This window comes from Patagioenas fasciata, chromosome 18 (genome assembly GCF_037038585.1).
Source record: "Patagioenas fasciata isolate bPatFas1 chromosome 18, bPatFas1.hap1, whole genome shotgun sequence".
Classification (NCBI taxonomy): Eukaryota; Metazoa; Chordata; class Aves; order Columbiformes; family Columbidae; genus Patagioenas; species Patagioenas fasciata.
Window position 1 is genome coordinate 1,515,652 of NC_092537.1, and position 21,046 is coordinate 1,536,697.

Genomic DNA, 21,046 nt, shown 5'->3' on the forward strand with positions numbered 1-21,046 from the left:
CTTCTCCGTGTTTCCGCCCCGGGCAGGAGCAGCTCTGCCAAGCCTGACCTAACTAACCCAGGCCCCGGAGACTGGGGGTGGGAGCTGAAACGTCACATTGCTGCAGCCTCGTAGCCAGGGACAGTATCACAGTGGCATTTGTTTAGGCTTTTGCGACTAATCTTAATATTGAGGTTTGTTTTTTTTCTCTTCAAATTATTCCTTTGACTGTTGCTGTTGCTTGGTTTCTTGCAAACAATGACGTTAAAAGCCCCAAACTGTCCTGGTTTTGGTTGTCCAGCTTCCAGCAAGCCCTCTGCATGCTGCGATGAGAACTCTTTACTCAGGTGCCCATCACTTCTAGGCCAGCACAATTTTTTTTAAGCTCAACGTGAGGCTTGCATAAGGCTCTTAAAATTAGTGCTGCCTTTCAAGCCAAAGGGCCGGAATAAGGTTTACAAGCCATAAAAGCCTCTTATCAAAGTTGATTTCCTCCAACGCACCTTTCATCTTTTATAGTATTTACTTTTCAAATCCTTGAACTTAAAAGGATTAAACAGGTTAAAAGAAAAAAAGGAGGGGGGAGAGAAAACAAATAAGAAGGAAGATGGATTGAGTATGGATTATGAGAGGCCCGTATAAAATATGAATTAGGAGAAAGTCTAAACAAAGAGTTGTCATTTTCTGAACTGCTGGGAGTTAAAGTGTGCTGGAGGTTTACCTGTAGGGAATATTTCATTTCTTTGGGTTATTTTTTTTTTCACTTAACCAAAATGAGTGGAGAGCAGCTGGCTGGGGGGATGTGGGGAATTTGTGGTGCTCTGCTCTGTCCTGTGCGGGGATGGCTGTGTGATCCACCCCGGTGAGCTCATGTCCATGTCCTGCTGCAGAGAAACCTTGCAGGAAGAAAAGACGAAGGTTTTGCTGGTGAACTGCTGCTAAAATAGTTGTGGAGAGGATCAGTGATCTCTTTGCCTGTCAGGAGCTGGGAAAGCGTCCAGGTGAACTGGAGACGTTTCCAGGACAGTTCCCCAGTTGCCACCTCCCCTGGGGACCTGGGATCTGCAGGAGCGCGTCTGGGCAGCAAACCCGGCTTTGCTCCCTGGCTTTGCTGCCGGCTTGTCTTTAGACCCCATCCCCAGAGAGGTGCGTGTGACCCACGTCCCCAGCGTGGCCTTGTCCCCCCCATTGTCACGCTGCGCCCCTTCCCCAGCTGTCGGCAATGCCCTCGTCCTGCCCCCCAGCAGCGGGGCTGCCACGTTGGCTGAATTCACACCTAGAAAACGCTCTGAGATTTGCACCCGGACACCGTGCCCCGTTCCCTCTGCTCCGCCGTTCTTTCCGTAGCTTTGCAGAAGGATCTTGTCAACCAACCCCCCAAACCCAGAGGGGAAGCGCCGCTGGCAGCTCCTCTTGGCGTAGCCCCCATCCCCAAGGAGGGTGTTAAACCTGCTGCCCTCCAGACGGTTGCAATCATGGTCAGGCTGGTTCTGGGTCAGTGGCCGGGTCAGCTGCGGCTCTGCTGGCTCGGCTGGGGCAGCTTTGGGGGCAGGCAAAGCAAACACACGGGGAGCTGGACCGGGAGCGCTGCCCGACCCCCGGCATCGCCGAGCTGGGGGTTCCTGCGGCGCCGTGGGCACCGCGGTGGTGCCTGCGTGTGGCGAGCGGAGCACAAAGCTGCTGGAGACGGCTGCCAAACGATGCCACCTTCAAAGCTGGTCTGTCTCTTTGTTTTGTTGGTGCATTGTGGCTGAAGCGGTTTCCGTGCTGCTGCTCTAGTACCGTGTCCAACGAGCGCATCAACCCAGCGGCTCCGCTGTCGGCCCCGCCATTCACCAGTCAATCAGCATTAGGCTGGTCACAGTGTCCCCTCGGCTGAGCTCTGGTTGGGTTAGGGTGGGTGGGAGCAGGAGAGGACGCGGGGAGGGACACACGGGTGTTTGTACCACCCTCGGCTCCTGCACTGCAGTTTTCCCTCTGTTCCCTGCCAGGGTCACGCAGGGGATGGTTACACGGACACACACGCAGCCCTGCAGGACTGTTAATGAGAACCAGATCCTTTAATGACCACTGATGTACAGGGTGGCCCTCAGATGTATTTTCAGTTGATATCACTAGTTTTGTGACTGGATCAGCCAAAATGGGGGAATTGGTATCCGCAGGGGATGCGGTTGGGAGACATCCCCGTCCTCCTCCTGCAGCTGCATTTGAAATGCTGCTGCTTTGGGCTCTGCTTTAGAGAAGGGTGAATTCCAAGGGCGAAACTAAAGAGCAGAGCTTGGAGTTTAATGGTTTAACCCAGGACACCTCAGAAATGTCCCCGATACCTCCCCCAGGACCACAACTGCTGGGAGTCAACGTGGTGCAGTGGGATGCTGGACCAGGGCTGGAGGGTCCTTGGCATCGTGAGGGAAGCTCTGGGATGCTCCGGTAGAGCAAGGTCTTGTCTGTCATGTCTTGGGAGGCCTCCTGGGGTGTGTATGTATGAGACTTGCACTCCTGTCCTTCACTGAGCGGTGCTTAGTGTCAGGGAGGGCAAAGAACAGCAACAATAATAACCAGAAGCGGTTCACAGCAGACGCTGGCCTTCCCTGCAGCCCCCGTTTCCCACAGGTTTTATCTGAAATTTCTGCATCTAAAGCATTTTTGTTACTGTTACAGATGTTGGCAAAGCACGTCAAGGGATATGAAAAGACGTTGAGGCCTCGGTGCCAAATCGCGGGTCAGGCGGCGGCGGAGCTGGAAGGCGCTCGCAGGGTGCTGCTCCCAGCAAGGATTAGACCTGCCAGGCATGTTAATCTCTGACCTTCCCAGGAGCGTCCCAAATTGTTTCAACACATTTCAATTACCCGGCTGCGCTGCCCAGAACCGCTCTGAGCTCAGCTGCTGCTTCACCTTTTTGGTGGCTCTTTGTTGCGTTGTTTTTTTTTTTTAATGAGTTCTCAAGGAAGCAGAAGGAAACCCAATTTGGGTTGTATTTACGTGCTTCTGATCAGCCCCTGTTATGGTGCTTGCTGGAGGTGTGGACGCTCCAGGACAAATTACTGATGCTTCGGGAGCGGACGCAGAGCCAGGATTTTGGGTTTGCTTTGCTCTGTTTGATGGGTCTGGAGGAGCCCCTTTGCCACTTTGGTGGCTGAGGAGTTTGGGACCCCGGGTGCTGTCCCATGCAAACAGAAACAAGGGATTCCTGGCTGGAGACGTGGCCTGTGGGGCAGGAGGGAGCAGACATGGTGTGTTTTTGCAGTGAACATTTTGGGGGGGGGGGGGTGTGATTAAATGCTTCTAAATGTTCTCCCTTGGAGCAAAGTCCTTCAACTGGAGGCTCTTAAACTCTTTGCAAAAGTGACTGCTGCACGTGGCGTGCAAATCCCGCTGCGAGTGAATGGGACTTTGCCCGTTAGGAAGTTAAATCCCTTCTGAAAAATGGGACTTAGGTGTTTCTTAGAGCCTGCTTATAATTTTACCTTTATTCTCCCTTTATGAGCTGATCTTGTGCTCATATAGTGAATGTGGCAGCTCTCAATGGTGTAGGTGGATAGGGACGTTTTCCCCTCGCTCTGCTGAAGGTATTTGAAAACCTGCTCATAATTTATAGCATTTCTGACCCTTGGGAACAAGTGGCTCCTCTGTGCATTTCACATGCGCCCACCAGTTCACATCTGCTGCCCAAGGAGCAGGGGCAGGTTTGGCTGAGCAGGGCTCAGCATCATCCCATCTCCTCCGCCAAATTGTCCTGGACCAGTTCACCCACCTTCCCGCAGCCACCATTATGCTGCACGAACTCACCCAAGGGACACCCCTAGTGTCCAGCTAGGGCGGGCTGTGACCCGTGGAGCCAAAAGACGACCCCCAAAGAGGGGGATACAGCAGCAGAAAAAGCTTTTGGAGCCTTTTTGGCTGCACGGTGAGGACAGAGCCCGTCACACACGTTGCTGTGGTGGAAACGCTGATTGAGTCGTCCCTGGTGGCTGGTGGGAAATTATTCTGCGGCTGCCTGGGGTGGGGCTTTTAATTTATTTTAACGAGCTGACGGTATCGCGCAGCCACGTGAAGCCCTGGGCTGGACGGGTGCACCCATGGGTGGCTGGGGCGCTTTCCTGGGGCGGCAGCGGGAGCCCAGCACCCATCGGTTAATTAAAATCTCAAACCCGTCCGCAGTCCGGTTTGCCTTGGCTAAAACCAGTGTGAGAAACTTCCTCGCCGCATTTCTGCGTCGTCCGGGCTGAAGTGTTGTCATCCGAGGCTGCTTTGCATGACAATGCCTTGGGCTCTAATTATGCACAAGGATGCTAATGGGCACGGAGCGGGCTGGATCTCCATGGGAAAACCGTCTGTTTGTGAGGGGCGGGGGGAGAGCAGAGAAAGCAAATCCACCCAAACAAAATAAACCATGACAGTTCGGGAAGGGAGGAGGACTTGGGGGTGAGGAAGGAGGACAGGAGGCGAGTGTGAAGTAAATAAGGTTCAGTTTTGGCTTTTTACTGGGGTCTTTTCTCAGGGGTGGGTGACGCGCCTGTGCCGAACCTCGGTGACTGAAGTGGCTTCTGCAGTGCCGGTATCTGCAACGACCTTGTGCAAAATCACATCTCTCTGATTTCCAAGCGTCAAATGAGAGCAGTTCTCTGCAGCTGGATCTTGGGTGGGCAAGTGGGGAGAAACCGAGGCACAGAAGAGGCTGGGTTTGCCTGGATGCCAGATGTGTGCATGGGAAGATTTGGGGGACCCAGTCTGGCTTCTCTTGTGTTCCCAGGGCCGTGCACTCCAGCACTCACTTGTCCTTGTTCTATTGCTCTAGCACAGCTACCAGGAGCAATTGCTGTTTCACAGCTGAAGAAAAGGCAGCTGGAAATGAAGGGTTTTGCCCACATCTGCGTTCAGAGGCCGATCTTGCCAAGTGTAGTTGGGTTCTTTTCTGGGGTGCCGTGTTGGCTTTTCCTCCTTATGTCTGCTGAGAGCATTTTGTGAAGAGGGGACATGGGAAGAAGGCAGCATAATTTTCTACTTTTCTGTCCTTCCTTTGAGAAGGATGAGGTGGCTTTGCAATGGGGAATGTTTGAAACATGGGGTTTCCAGGTCTGTAAAGCGACATGGATGGTAACCGTCCATCCGAGGGAGTGTGGGACCTAAAACCCCATGTTTTACACCGGGGGCTGTTGCCAGCTCGTGGTGGGACCAGCTGGGTCAAGAGGCATTTGGTTTGGCACTTTCAGAAAAGCAGACATGATTCCTGGTGCTCTGAAGGTGCCCAGGCACCCGACACCTGCTCGGGGTTGTGAGAATATATGACAGACACACGGACGGAGCTGCTCGGTGTCCCTATTAACCCTCCTGAAATGCTCCCTCACTTGGGGGAAATGAAAAACATTAAAGAGCAAGGTGCAGGAGCTTGAGGAGCTTGAACCTTTCCCTCCCTGCTGGTGTTGATGTCCTCACCTGGCTTTAATGATGCTGGTGTTCCCCGCTCTGTTGGCGTTTAGAACAGGGGATGTATTTTTAATATCCAGCTTGCAGGAATTACTTCTGCGTTGTTTCTTTCGAACCTGGGTCTGCTGAGCATGGCAGGGATGGACCAGCATGAACCACACTGACCCTGCCAGGGAAGGACTCCCTGGGTGTTTCTGCTCATTGTGCCGATGGCTCAGGCCATCCGAGCTGGATCTGGAGGTTTTCCCCTGCTTTGACATGCAGGTGTCCCTCCTTGCTTCAGACACGTGGGGTTTGGCTTCCCTGTCCTTCAGCATGGTTTCCAGACGCTGTTGACACTGGTGCTGCTTGTTCCCATGAGACATCTCACTGGGGAAGGGCTGGAGCAATGTCACAGGTGCTGGGACAGGTAACTCCCATGGGGATGACAAACATCTGCCCACCCTCGCCCAGTCCAGACCAGTAGGATATGCTGGCTGGGAGGGACTCTGGGCCATCAAAGTGTGCCCCGTGCCATCACAGGGATGTTGGGCCGAGAGGAGCCACCTGCTTCTTCCAAATCACCCTCCTGCATAATCCAGCGCATAATCCTTCCCCCCGCTAAATTGAGTGCATGCCAGCCCAATGCTAATGAGCTTAATTGCTCCCCCTTGTTTTACATTGCATCACCCAGAGGAAAATCTGAGCCTGGTTTGCTCCAAATCGTTGGGGTTTTGGGGGAGGGAGAGGAGGTCGTAAACATCCAGGGTGGAAAAAGAATCATCCGCGAATGAAAAACTCTGGGTTTTACCCTGAGAAAAAGGGGGATAGACAGACTGACAGACCTGATGACAGACCGAGCCCCAAAGCACCCTGGCCCCACAGTGCGGAGAGATGCCTTATTGTTTGATCTGGCTGTGAGACAGATTAGCAGCCCCAGGTGGAAAGTCATAATCTGCATTTAAATGGGCCGGTTATAAAAGGTAGGGAGCCCAGGAGCCCGCAGCATTATGCTGTGTCTTTAGGACTCCGTAATCTCTCTTTATTTTCTCCGCAGTCTGACCTGGGGGCACAGTTTCTAATTACCAGGTCACCCTGCTAATATTGTCATTTCCAGCCAGTGGGTGTGAAACCATAGCAACGCCACATTTGCTTCCAAGTTTCTAGAGGAATAAAATTTGCCTTTTAATCACAGAAAATGACTGGGTGTCTCCCTACCCCCCTAACTTACTCCTTACTAATGCAATTCACTGTTGGGGGGGGGCGGTTAAAAGATATTTCAGATGGGACCTTTTTGAAACAACTTCACCTTGTGGCTGTGGCCAAAGATAAGGGGTCTGTGTCTTGGGCTGTGAGGCTGTAGGTTCCAAGTAGGCTGTTTGGATGCTTCACAAAATGCTGTTCACCAAAGAAACTCTGTACTTTGTTCATAGTACTTCTTATCTTTAAAAAGTTGTAAGTGAGCTGTTAAACAGGGAGAAGAGGGTACCAGACACCAGTGAGTTACAGGGATGTGACCCATGGTTGCGCTGTTGGGATCTCTGTGTGGACCCGGTTAGCTTGGCTCTCTTGGGAGGTCACCATGAAGATGGTGGCTCCAGCTCATGGATTCCACCTCCCAGTTTGGACACCTTAGAAAAAGCCCCTGGAGAACGAGGAGGCGCCAGGGCTGGTGTGGTGGGCACATCAGATGCTCCATGGCACGATGACGTTGGGTCATCTTCCCTTATGTATCTCTGGTAGCTTGGGGCTTCAACAGGTACATCGTCTTCTCGCTCACCTGCATCACTAGTGCAAATCCAAAGGTGTGTTAAGCCAAGTTATTGTGCTCTTGGAGCAGATGATGAAAATTTGACTGAGATGAGCCCAAAGAGTTTCAGAACTCGGGGAGGTTGGTTTCCAGCTCCCGAGGGCTGCCCCAACATTGGGAGAAACGCAGGTCAGGTCTTTGCTGCCACTGTCCCTCGGACCCTCCTCCCGGCTCTGCACGGCGCCTTTACTTGATTTCAGAAGCCGTTTCTAACTCGAAGTGAGTCAGACGTGAACTGGAATCACATTGTAAGGTGATTTTCCAGCTGACAGGAGTAGGTTAATTGTAAACTGTCTACTGAAGCTTTAAAACTCCTGTCCAGCCTTATTATTAGCAGTTTAAAATTTATGGAGTGAGACTTTGCTTGGTGATAGTTGGTTTGTGCCCAGCCGACGTGTGTAATTAATCCCCACGGTGGGGGAAGGAAAATCAAATGATCAAATGTAAAGCTTTTTCTCTCCCTTTCCCTCTGCCACGTCTCAGGGTGCACAGGGGACCTGGGGGTGGCTGGGCTGAAACGCTGTCCTACCCGCGCTGAGCTGGAGGTGACATCCGAGTTGTCACCTCGAGCACCGAGGGTTAAATCCTTTCCAGTAGTGAGAAACTTCACTTTGTCTTGAAGGAAACTCCGGGCTGGGGTCTGAACCAGTGCCCTGAAATGCTGGGGAATCGCACTGCAAATCTGGAGTCTGCAGCTGGACATCTCAATGGGATTTTTAAGGAGGGTGATGGAGGCGATGCCAGATGCAGGGGATGGGGCCGGGTTGCTCTCACCAGGTGTTTTCTGCACGTGGTCGTCTTGGGACGGCCACACGTTATTCACCCCGTGGGTTTCCTCAAGTCGCAGCTCAGACCTTGTTAAAAATTGACTTATTTCCAGACTTAATAGCTGCGCCTGTCTGGGCTGGGCAGCCCTTGGACCCGGGGCCGCCCGGCTCTGTCGGGCCGTGGGGCTGTTATCGCGTCTCCGCGCCCGGACGCGGCGGTCGTGGTGCTCGTGAGCTGCACAGACCCAGCTCAGACCTTCTCCCCATAAAATGCTTTAATCACTGAAAGCTGAGAGCAGCTCCCAGGCAGGTAATTAATTAGAAACGTGAATTTGGAGGCTTGTTTCCCTTCCCTGTGTATAGTTGCTGTTATTTCTTATTTCAGGAGATTTTTATTGAGCCTCTTATGAACATGACTCTGTTTTAATGAACAAATAGCTCCCTGCCCCAGCTCGACAAACAACGCGTCTCAGAGCTCAAGCTGCTCGCCATGGATGGTCTCAGCATCTCTGTGCACGCACGTACACAGGCAGGGGCACTCAAACACACACACATGCAGAATTAAAGGGGGATTTCCCGGCCACAGGCTCGGCCGAGCAACTCTGATCCCGCTCCCCGCGCGTGGGCCGAGCTCCCGTTGGCTTCGGGAGAGTCTTGCCTGGTTTATGAGCCTTGTGAGCGCAGCTCTGAGCAGGGGCCGCTTGTATAACAGCTATTGCGTGATTACTGTTTGTATTACAATAGCGCTTCAGGACCCCAGTTGCAGCTCAGCGCCCCATTAGAGTAGTCCTTGTACAAACACGTTGTAAAGAGGTGGGCTCTCACCCAAAGAACTAACAATCGAAGTCTTTATGGGCCCCGAGGCACCTTAGGATCAATTATTTATATTACAGTAGCACTTACGGCATGTCTGTGCCCACGCTCATGTGGGTGGCTGTGGTGGCTGTGGTCTGTTGTTGGGAATTTTGGGGTCTGCGGGATGGGCGGGTGACACCGGGCTTTGCTCCTGGAACCATGAATGGCCACTTGATGATGACTTGTTCCTGCTCCAGAGGGTTAATTCTGCAATGGGGGTGGCTTTGCCTTTAATTCTGCAATGGGGGTGGCTCTGCCTTCCTCTCTGTAGGCAGATTGCTGGGGAGCAGGGGGTCCTGCCGGACCCCTTATCCTCCCCATCCCGTGCCATGGGTGCTGCATGCAGCCGTCTGCCCTCACACTGTTGGAGCTGGTGCTGCAAACCCAGGGTGTGTGGGTGCAGGAGCAATCCTGGGGGTGGGTGCAGCCCCTGGGCGAGGGGGAGCAGCCTGGCTGGGGACAGCGGTGGCTCGGTGACCTGCAGCATCGCATGGTGCATCCTCGGCACCTGCATCCCGAGCTGCTCTGATCCCACCTGCGTATCCCTGTCCAACCTTGTTCTGATCTGCGAGAGGCAGGAGGCTTGTGCTAGACAGATGTTCCAGGCATTTTTCAAGTCTTCGCTGATCCTTTGGACCCGTTGGTGTTTGCGTTTCTAAGCTCTCCTCTCTCCCCACCTTGGCCGGATGGGTTTATCTGTACAGCATTGAGTCCAAGCATCTTAGTGAAATTTTGCTGGTGTCAGCAGAGAAAGGGGGACTCGTGTTTGTCCCCTCATTCCTGAGACACCTCTCCTGGGGTGGCAGCGATTCCCTGCTGGAGCCAGGGTGTCCCCGCTGAGCGTGGTCTGGGCGGGAGCCCAGCGCTGGGGTGCGGGGGGAACCCAGCTTGCTCTTTTCACTTTGACATATAAATCTCCATTTCATTTAACCACCTGACTCCTGGAACTGGGCCCTGAAAAAGGAAAAGAGAAACCCTAGCAAATCTCCCTTGCCTCGCAGCGAGCCCGGCTCCGCTGTGATATATTGTTGTTACACGTCCCAAGCGCTGCAGCTGGGCAGGAGCCGCAGCCGATCCCAGGATCCCGGCGCACAGCTGGCTGCGATCTTGCAGCCTCTCTTGGAGAAAGCCCTGGCTTTAATAAGATGTCAACATGAACAGCTGGCTGAGGAAATGCAAATTGAAGCTGAATTTCGGAGCAGCTGCCACCGCTGCAGGCGGCCGGTGCGCAGAGCTGTGTGTGGCTGGAGCCGGCGCGGAGCCCCGCATGGTGGGGCATTACGGGGACCTGGGTGGGAGAGGGGCTGCAGCGCCCGCTCCCCACAGCTGCTTTGAAAATGTCTCACCCATTCCTCTAAAAACAAATTAAATAAAAAATGGGTGATTCTTTTCCAAACTGTGCTGCAGAAACCCCGGTGCACATCTGTCCCTGCGCCCGTGCTTATCTGCACCACCTCAAACCTGCCCTGCAGCATTGTCAGAGTTCCCTTCAGTTCTTTTTATTCTCCCCACCCCTCCTGCTCTGCTTTCTGGCACAAGGTGCCCTGAAGCTTTGCAGATTTTTCAGCATGTTTTTCTCTCTCTCGGTGTCTCCTTTTCCTCCCCAAGCAGAGCACAGAGCAGGAATCTCGGAGCTGCCCGGGGACCCACGTCCAGCTCGCTTTTCCCAACTGGAGGCCAAGAGCATTAAAGCCCACACCATAAGTAAACAGTGCAGAAGTTATAGGTCCAGGGTTGGGTCATGAGGTTTGCTCTTTTGGTTTCTTGCGGGGAAGATATCCCCGAGATGCTTCCGGCTGGAAGGTGGAGCCATTGGGAGCCGAGCACGGCTTTGTTGGGACAGAAATGGCACCGCAGAGCCCGGAGCAGCCGGGCTGAGCCCTGGTTCACGGCATTGCTGCTTTATCGGGATCATCCCACCCGCCACTTCTCCCTGCGCCCAGTGCAAACTGGGGGGGATGCGGAGGGTCCCTCCCAGCCCAGACCCCCGGAGAGACAGGCGGGCAAAGGCTGTCCCGTTTTTGGGATGTTTTCCAGCTTGTTGCTGGGTAGCAACCCAACCCACCTACACGAGCATCAGGAAGACATGAAGTGGTTTATTGAACTGTTTGTCCGCGGCTCTCGGCGGTGCTGTGCCAGCCGTGGGCTGAGCGCTCGCCGGGGTTGCCGGGCCCTTCCTCACCATAACACCGGGAGCTGCGTTTGTTCTTCTCTCCTAAGGAGCAGCAAAGCCAAAACTCGCAGCGTGCAAAGTCCGACTGGGCAGGGGAAACCCACCATGTGCTGCGGGAAGATGGCTGGGACCGAAGTGTTCCCACCAGCCGCAGTGGCTGATTGCACGGGGAAATAGTGACAGTGACCCTAAGTAATGCACAAAGTAAATGAATCCCTTTCAGTTAATTGGCTTAAGTGTTACTCGTAGTGAGAGTAAATATTTTACAACCGTGTGGAGGCTTTGCAGGGCAGTGCTGAGCTCTTTGGGCTCTGTCTGGGGCTGCGGCGTCCCTGCCTCCAGGTGCCCGTGCTGGGTGCACCTCCGGGGGTCAAAGGTGGGTTTTTTGGGGCTCCCTGAGCTGAACTGCGATGCTCTCGGCTCGCAGCGTGGGGCTGCTGGGTGCTGAGACTGGGTCAAGTTGTGATGTTTTAGCAGAAGTTTTCCTATGTGAATAACTGTGCCCTTGGAGGGGAAGGGACCCGCGGCCCCTGCGGCGATGCCAGCGCTGGGTGCGCGCTTCCCGGTGTCAGGAACCAGTGGGGCAGAGAACGCACACAGCTCATCACAGCGAGGTGGGATGAGGTGGGGTTGCCTGGAGCACCGTGAGCTGCGGGGTTAGAAACCACGAGTTTGGAGCAGGTTCACCCCGGGGTGGGTTCGATCGGAAAAGCGGTGCCGGGCCGGCGGGTCTGTCCTTGCCAAGGTGCTCGTGCTGCATCTCTGGGGCTGTGGGAGAGCAGGGGACGAGCAGTGACACAGCTCTTTGGGGATGACACGTGTCCTGCTTGCTTGTTTGGGAGATTTCAGCTCTTTTGGGAGAATTTCAGTGGTTTGGGGAGAATGACCTGAAAGCCCGAAGCCCCTCGGCAGCTCCTCCTCTTGTTGTCCCCAAAGACTTGGGGCAGCCGACGCGCGGGTGACAGCGCGGGGTTCACACCCTGGTTTGGTCCCATCTCTGAATCCCGTCCTGTCCCCAGCTCCGCTGTCTCTTTGGGGGGACACCCCAAACCCCACCAGTGAAACCAAAACCACCCCGGGGCTTTGGCGTGACCTGGAGGCTCTTAATGAATCAGAGACTGGCAGGGGGGGGTTAACTTTTAATACAATGTGTATTTATTGCAAACAATAATATACAAAACCAAAAAAAAAGGTAAGTTTCACAAAGAGAAGGATCTTGCAAACAAAACAAACCAAAAACTTACCTAGAGACAAAATATGATTTAAATGACAGGTCTTTTAAGTTACAGAAATACTTTAAAAAGATCTGCTTTTATACAGAAATAGGAAGATGCCATATTATAAGAGTGCTTTAAGATTTTTTTTGATTTTCTTCTACTGAATCCCTAAAAAAAAATGTTAACAAATATATCATTTTTTTTTTTTTAAATAAAAAAAGTTTGTCTTTTTTAAAAAGCAATCCTTAGCTGTTCAGCCACAGCCTCAGCCGGGCCCATCGGGGGGAGCCGGGAAGCGGTGCCGGGGCGCTGGGTCTCGTCCCGCACCAGCTCGCGTGGCCCCGAGGGCTGAGGCACAAAACAAGGCGAATGGTTCAGTGATGCGCTACATTTGCAATCCGCAGTTTGTACAGTTTCTTCTTTTTTTTTTCCAGTTTATCCTTAAGACAAAAGAGAAAAAAATAACCAAAGGAAGAGCACAAGTTTGTACAAACCCAGGACACAGATTCCAAAAAGAATAATAATAATAATAATAAAAAAGGATTAAAGAGATAAATAAAGGACTGGTTACGGTTTAGACCATAATTTAACAGGCACGGTTACCTTCCAAATAATGCTCCGAATGCAAATGCTTTTGAAAGGACTTAGGATAGAAGGGAGACTCAAAAAAATGAAAGAATCGTGATTAAAAACTGCTCTTCTCACAAAATAAATAATGTAAAGTTTCTGTGATGGCCCGCGAGCACAAGGAGCCGCTGGGCGGGCTTTGCATCAGGCCTGGGGCGGACGGGGGGCTGATCGGAGGGGGTCGACCTGCCCCCCAGCCCCAGAGCTGGGGACGGGTGCTCAGCACAGGGCTGCTCTTAAGGCTTCTCAACAGCGCTTTGGGCTGTTCTTCTTATTATTCTTGTAAAAAAATCTTTTTTGTTTTTCTTTCTTAAGGCTCGAGGTTATGAAAAAATAAAGTTAAAAATCTCCTCCCGGCTGGTTTTGCTCTTAGTTAGAAAAATAAAGCCTCTCCCGCGCTCGCTCCCCGCTCCATCCCGCGCTGCGGGGCCGACCCGGCGCCGGCCGCTAACCGGGCGTTACAACCACGCCGGCTTGCTGCTTTATTTGTAGAGAGAGACGCGCTTATCTATACAAAAATATCTCTGCAAGAAACCCTCGGACCGCTCCGCTCAGTGTCATTGTTTTGTTTCTTTAGCTGTTGGAAAAATAAGAGCATTTTTAAAAAAATCTCTAAAAAATATGTATAAATCCCCTCAAATTGGTGACGGATCATACACAGTACATACTAAAAAATATTTAAAATAGAGAATATTCCTCACAGAGGACTCTTGAGTTTTCTCTTCCCCACCCCCCATTTTTTTTTCTTTTTTTAATTACTGCTAAAAAAAAAAAAACCCAAATCATTACAAAAGTCCAGAGAACACGTCGGGGAGCCGGTTGGTCACGAGTGTCGTTTCCACGCCGTGCCTTGGAAGCGGATTAAAGTCCAGTCCTTGGCAAAGCCCGTCCCGAGTTCTGGGCGCTCCGGAGGCTGCCCCAGCGCAGGAGGCTCCAGGCACCCTCTCCTCCCTTCCAGCTTCAAATGTAGCGTCTTTGTTTTATTAATTAATTTCAAAGAAGGACAATAGTCTGAGGGAGTTCTCCGTTCTTGCTGCTGCTTCTGTGATTTATTTTTTCGCTGTTGATTTTTTTTTTCTTAAGATTTATTTTTTGTTATTCTTTTTAAATGGCTCTAGGGCCTGGTGAGCTGCGTGTAGACGGGCTGTTCCCAGTGCTGCGGGCTGTGGGTCTGGGGGATGGAGGGCACCCCCGAAGTGTCTGCAATGGGGGTGTACATGGGGCGCTGCGTGGGGCTCATGTAGCTGAAGGTGGAGTAGAGGCCGCCGCTCTGCCCCCCGGCGTGGCTGTAGTAGGAGCCGGAGTTCTGGTGCTCGCTGTAGTCGTACTGGGAGCGGGTGATGGGGGGGTAGGACGAGCCGTAGTGCTGGAGGTTGAAGGAGCCGTAGCTGAGCTGCTGCGGGGAGTGCTGCTGCTGCTCGCTGTAGTGGCTGGGGCTGAGCTGCTCCGTCTTGATGTGCGGCCGCTGCTGCTGCGCGGGGCCCTGCTCGCCGCTCAGCGCCGCCAGCCCGTGCTGCGGCTGCGCCGGCGGCTGTGGCGGCGGCTGCGGCTGCTGCTTCGACATCCAGACGTGGCCGGCGCCGCTCGGCGAACCCGACGTGCTGCTGATGCCGTAGCTGCCGGTGTAGGTGACCTGGCCGGGCTGGCCGTGGGTGGCCGGGACCCCCGGGTGGCCGTTGGGGGGCAGGTACTGGTCGAACTCGTTGACGTCGAAGGTCTCGATGTTGGAGATGACGTCGCTGCTGAGCTCGCCGATGTCCACGTCTCGGAAGTCGATGTGGGGCGGCTGCCGGCCGCCTTCTTGCAGGGGGCGACCCCCCTCCCGCTTCAGGTCCTGCTTGCCCGGCTGTGTGTCCGTCTTGGGGGTGGTGGGGGGCGTGGGGGGGCCCTGCGATTGCCCTGCGGAAGGAAGGGAGAGGCGCGGGCGTGAAGGGGGTGTCGCTGGTGGGACGGTGCGATACGGCAGTTAATGGTTAACCCGCGGGCGCGGAGCAGCGCGTCGCTTCTCAACGCGGTTGCGTAGGGCAACACAAACATCGCCAGGTGCGAGGAACACGGACGAGCCCTATCGGTGCCTGTCTATCGCGACGGGTAACATAACTGAGCCTTCAAACGTGAGCTGCGAGAGCAGGGCTGTCTTTTGGTTTATTTAAAAAGTACGGATTAGCGTTTCTCACGGGGTGGAAGTGGCCGCAGCGTTTGCGGGCAGCTCCCCTGGTGCAGCTGACACCTTCTCACTGCATTTCTAGGTCTCTCTCCTGTTTCCCCCCCTCTTACCCATTCCCAGTGTCAGACTAGTTTGGGATGCAACTTTTCTTAGGTGGTTGTGACTTAACCCCCCCTGCCCCGTAACACCTGGTGGGGCCATGGGTACCTACCCGAGTGCTCCCCGGGGGAGTGCACCTCGCTGATGCTGGAGGACGACTGCGGGGAGTCCGCCTGCAGCGCCTTGAAGATGGCGTTGGGGGAGATGTGGGTTTGCTCGGAGCCCTCCTCCTGCTCCGACTGCCCGTTCTTCACCGACTTTCTCCTCCGCGGCTGGTACTTGTAGTCGGGATGGTCCTTCTTGTGCTGCACCCGCAGCCGCTCAGCCTCCTCCACGAAGGGACGCTTCTCACTCTCGTTCAGCAGCCTGGGGGGGATGTGAGGGTTGAGGGGCTGCAGCTCCTGGGGGGCAATACCGGCTCCCCCCACTATGGCATTAAGAGCAGCACAAACCTCTCGTCTCCATTCCCCGAATCGCCACACAAAGCCCCCCGCGATGTTGAACCCCTCATCTGGGGCACACGCTGGTTGTCATCCCCTCCCTGTCCCCTCCAGCCAAATAGCTGGACTGCTATGGCAGCTGAACAGGAGGTGGGAAACTGGTGACATGATCTGGCCCTTGTCCCTCCCCAGCCACCCCTGCAAGGGGGTACGTCCCATGCCCAGAGTGCTATAGGTGACGGCCCTGTCCCTGCCTGCCAGGGCCAGGTTTGCTCGCTGCTTTCTCCTCCTGCCCTAAGAGCAGCCACAAATTTAGGATTCACCCCCCACTCCTCCTGCAGTCACAGAGGCAGCCAGGTGACTCACTTGCCTTCTGTTTTCCTCCCCTCCCTGCCTCATTTTGGCAGTCGGAGGGCACCCAGCCACGCAGCACTCATCGCACCCACCCCAAAGCCGGGCTTGGCACAGCGTGGCCAGCGCTCGCCCTGCACCGGCTCCTGCCGCCCCCTCCCCTCGCATCGCTTCTTCTCCCGGGCCAAGCTGATGCAATCCAGAAAACCATCTTTTCCTCTGGACAAGAGCACAAACAAACGCCAAGGCAGGGCCCGCTGGCCCAGCCCGGGGGCTCTGCCAGTCCCCCCCAACCTGGCGGGTCCAGCTGCCACCCGGGGCATTGCTCAAGAAACCACTTGCAAGACCAGAAGGCAGCCTCAGGGAACTACTTTCCCTGCTTTCCCCCTATTATTCTGGCTTCTCCCACGCCAAACAAGTTTGCCAGCACATGCACAAGTTTTCAGCGAGTTTTCCAGGCTTGAGACCATCCTCTCCCTCCTCTTCCACCTCCTCTGAGCGCTGGTACAAGCTCGAGCGGACTTTGCAGGCTGCAGCCTCCCCCCAGCATTCCCCGCTGACCCGTCCCGGCTTCCGCACTCACCTCCAGAGCTTGCCCAGGGTTTTGCTGAGCTCCGCGTTGTGCAGATGTGGGTACTGGTCAGCCAGCTTCCTCCGGGCCGCCTGCGCCCACACCATGAACGCGTTCATGGGTCTCTTCACGTGGGGCTTGTTTTTGCTGGATCCGTTCACCCGGACTGGCATAGGCACCAAGGTCCAGTCGTAGCCCTTGAGCACTTGGCTCACCGCCTCTCGGATGCACACTGGGAACTTGTCCTCGTCGCTCTCCTTCTTCAGGTCTGTGTCACCCTTGGGGAAGGTGTTTTCTTGGGGTCTGGTGTTCTCCGTGTCCGAGCCGGATCCAGAGGGGCAGGGGGAGCCGGCAGAGTCATCCGACATGGTGGGGCTGGGGGCATCGGAGATACATTTGTCCTGTTCTTCTGTCATTTTCATGAAGGGGTCTAGGAGATTCATGCGAGAAATTGGCAAAGGGGGGGACAGGGGATGAAAAAATAGAAATTAAAAAAAAAAATCAGGTGGCTAAGGGGTAGGGAAGAGTTAAAAAAGTAAAAGTAGGAGAGACAAAGTCTCCACCGGCTAGGGAGAGCAGGAGAAGGCTGGAAAAAAGTTTGCAAAAGTTTATTATTATTTTACCCTACCCTTCTAAGTAAAAAAAAATAGGCGAGGAGAGAAACTTTTGCAAGTTGTAGGAAAGAAAGGAGCAAGGGGGGTGGCCGTGGGTGGCGGACGGGCCCAGGTGCCCCGCCGGTCTCCAGCGCGGCTCTGCGGCCCGCGCCGCGGCGCGGGAATAAATACCCTGCGCGGCGATTTCGGCTCGGGAGCGCTCCGCCAATGGGAGGGCGGCCCCCGGGGGCTGGCGCGCACGCCATTGGCTGAGCCGCCGCCGCGGGGCGGGGCCGGCGGGCGCGCAGCGCCGCTCAGCGCCGCGCAGGGGGCGGGCGGACGGGGCGCTGCGGGCGGGGCGCGGTGCACGGAGCCGGTTTGCGCGGGTGCGGAGCGGCGGCGAGTCGCGCACTCCGTTCCGCTCGGCGCCGGTCCGCCCGCCGCGGCGTTTTCTGTTTTCGCGGGAGTTGAGGAATGAGCGTTGCGAGCGCGGGGGGAGGTTTGCTGCGAGTTGCCCCCGCGGGCTGCCCTCCGCGGGCGCGGAGCGGCGATGGAGGAGCGTGGCGGCGCCCGGGGGCCCCGCGGGCCGGAGCGCGGCGCGGCGGGACCCGCGGGCGGTGCGCGCCGCCGTCCAGAGGGGGCGCCAAAGGCCCAGGAACGGCGCGGGGAGCGCGGGGGCGGGGAGCGCTGCGCGCCCGCGGGGTGGGGTGTCCGCGCCCCCCGCGCTGGGGCTGTTCGGGGGCGGACACGGGGGGTGCGTGGAACCCAAAATACCCCAAAGTTACTCTTTTTTTGTTGGTAGTGGTGGGGGCGCCCCAGCGCCTGTCCCGCCGCGCTGTAGGTCCGTCCCCTTAACCCCCCCATTTATTTCTCTTTCTAACATTATGTTTCGGCTCCGCTGCGGCCGGTGAAGCTGGTGCTGCAGCTCCGCAAGGAGAAGGAGCTACCCCCTCCCCATCCACCTCCCCAGAAAGTTTTGCTGGGTTTACCAACTCTTATCATCAAAACAAAACAACAAAGTAGCAAACAAATAAGCGCTGGGAGCTTTCCAGGGTTATCCCCAGATAAACGCAAATATTTCTCTTTGTAGCGAATCATACGGTGTTTGCTTTTTTTTTATCAGCAAACTACTTTCCATACACGTAAGAATTCAATATCAGGGATGCTGGCGGGAGAGGTGTCACGATCAGAAAATAAAGCCGATTTCATGGTGCAAAGTTTAAAGGAGAGGGGGTGTTTGCTGAGAACCGAATTTGCAGCTGCTCTCCTTCCCCTGCACGCTGGGCTCCACCAGTGGGTTTTGGGGGGAGACGTTTTGCCAGTTCTGCCTTCACCAAACCCGCACGGGGTGATTTTTCATCTCAACTCCAGCATTAAAGATGGTGCTTTATGCTTTATTTGCTGCCTCGTCCTGCCGCACGGTCTGCGGGGCAGCGGCCGCACGGGAGCCGCGGATCCCTTATCGCCATTGTCACCGTCCCGTTAATAAGTGTGTTCTAAAGGTATTGGAAATGGCATATGAAAAAAAAAGTTAAAAAAAAAAGGGAAAAAGGCAGCGGGGGAAGGAGCTCTGAATAAATGCGATCGAAAGCAACCTCCCCGGCAGACCCTGCTCGCCTTTTGCTATCTTGCCCTGAGGCTTTTGTTGTTTTGTTGGGGTTTTTTCTTCCGCTTGCAAACTTTTGGCAAGTAGTTTTCTTTGGGGGAGTTGAAAGGTAAGTGTCCTGTTCCCTTTGTCTGACAGAGCAGGGGGCTCAGAGCAGGGGGCACTTTTCTTGGTGAGCATTTGGGGTTTCTCATGCCTGTGACACCGAACGCGGTTTTCACAGCCTTACGTAGCTTCACTTCGCTAAACGTGCAGTAATCCAGGAGCAGATATGATGAATTTCGTATCATTATTTGCAGTGGAAAAGGTAAACGTATAGCGAATGTTAAAGGAGATGATTTTGAAATACTTTCCCGTGGCGATTTCGGCTCTGGGCTGGTGCACGAGTGGAATTTAGCTCAACAAATCTCTTTTGGTATACGTATTTGTTATAGGAGCATCAAAGAAAACTCAGGCACTAGGTTGTTCTTATCTCAGCTGGAGCTGCTGTAGCAAAAATCGCAACAAACGTACCTGGAGGAGAAAAATCTGGTGACAACAGATTGTTCTGTGGCTTTCCACACAAAAACAATTTGGGAGGATAATTGATTTAATGAAAAGTGTAATAATTAGAACATTTTTCATTCCAAAAGTCCATCTGCTGAAAGGGGCTCTGCCTTTTCGCTGCAGAAGAATCTGTTTTAACAAAAGAAAGTGGTTTGACAAGTTTGAACAATAAACAAAAGAGAAATGGCAAAGAGCTTTCCAGTTACGTTAGCGCGTGTAATTTTATAATTTCTGAATTATTATTTCTAATTCCTGCTCTACGGACTATTTGAACAATACGGACAAGTTGATTAATCACAGTCATTTTGCGAGGCTGGAAGTTTCCTTTAAAGTGACAAGCTGTTGCTGCCTTTATGTCAGCATGGAAGTTTTCTTTGCTTTTGAAAGAATTAACGTTGTTTTACAGCGAGCGGCAAGCTCGGGTGGCAGGGAAGGGTTTCGGAGCAGCGTGTGGATTGCAGCCCTCGCTCGGTGATTTGTTCTGCCTTGTGCTAAATCAAACCACAGGTTTTTAGGTGACTCTCTGAGCAGAGAGCGGAGGAGGCAGGAGCTTTGGTCGCAAAGGGAATAGCACCCGTGTTGGGAATCTGGGGACATTTTGCTCTCAAACACAATATTTATGTGTATTGGAGCGGTTGTGCTGACATAAACTGCGTTTTACGGGTGTTCTGTGGGAGCTGGGGGTGGTCGACCCAGCTCCCCTGTTGCGTCTGGTGAGGTTTGTGCCGTCCTAAAGCCTCCGTGTGTCTGGGTGTGATGTCTCCGGGATGCTGTGACCTCACCCGGGATGCTGTGAGGTCACCCATCCCCTCTGACACCACCCGGGACGGTGGCGCCTCTTGCTCCAGCACCAATGGGTCCCCTCGCTGGGTGACAAACCCAAGGAGGAGCTGGTGCCGCCTCCCCATCCACAGAAACACTTCCCTGCTCGTGTTCGCCGCGGTGCAAAATGGGGGCAAAACTGGGGGATTTGGCTTCTAGCAGAACTCTCTAAGAACAAAGGCGTTGCCGCACCAGATCTCGTAAATCTGATCTCAAAACTGTATCGATCGTTGATCAGTGGCACAAAACATGAATGCCCGATACAATCTGCTCCGGTGATTTTTGGACGGTGGCTTTTGGCGGGCAGGTCCTGGGGGTGGCGTGGGGCGGTTAATTGCAATCTAATTATCGCTCCCCTTCTATAAAACTTCTTCCTTTATTAAAAATGAGAGTTGTGCTGCATCCCACTGAGCGCAGAACAACTCCAGCAGCCAGGCAGGCTCTGGGGCTTTTCCCACAAGATGTTGATGCTTCAGTTAATTTAGCTCAGAATTCCTTCATATGCTTTATCTCTGTCTTTGCATTCATTTCTAGAAGATCTGTTTCTCTGGCCTGTTGCGATAACGTGTCGCCCTCCAAAATTGTGTCGGGTTGAGCTGGAGGCAACACTGCGCGTTGAGTTAAGTTTGGCAAATGCTGAGCCGGGAATAGGTGAGAAACCTGGAGGAAAAGCGTTTTCCCCCCTTTTTCAGCGTGTCAGATAACAGGGAGCTTGGAGGCTCCAAGGCGAGTGCCTGAAAGATATTTGCGTTTACTGCGTTTTAATTCATGCCTGAAAATACCATCTCGCTGGACTTGCTGCGTAGAATAAAGTAAAAGAAATTCGGAAGTTTCAGAAGAATAACCTTAGCGCCCCAGTGAAATGATTCTGATTATTTCCAAGGGCTGAGCAGTGTTAATTTGACCACGTCTTGTCTGTTTTAGCTATTAAATAACTGCACACTCATCGTGGCTGGTGAAATAGCATCACTTTAAATAGCGTTGAGATTTTACCGCTTAAAAAATAACCCTGGGAAC

The 21,046-nt window shown here is 53.9% G+C and overlaps 2 protein-coding genes across 2 annotated transcripts in view; one reads left to right on the forward strand and one right to left on the reverse strand.

Moving 5' to 3' along the window:
- LOC136109393 (uncharacterized) overlaps positions 1–21,046 on the forward strand; it is a 163,436-nt gene that overhangs the window by 98,500 nt on the left and 43,890 nt on the right. The gene's annotated exons all lie outside the window — the stretch shown is intronic.
- On the reverse strand, positions 12,123–17,232 carry SOX9 (SRY-box transcription factor 9). The gene is made up of 3 exons (XM_065852617.2): positions 16,475–17,232; positions 15,213–15,466; positions 12,123–14,733 (listed from the first exon to the last, which is right to left on the reverse strand). The coding sequence occupies exons 1-3, from the start codon at positions 16,903–16,905 to the stop codon at positions 13,949–13,951; spliced, it is 1,470 nt and encodes a 489-aa protein (XP_065708689.1). The 5' UTR covers positions 16,906–17,232; the 3' UTR covers positions 12,123–13,948.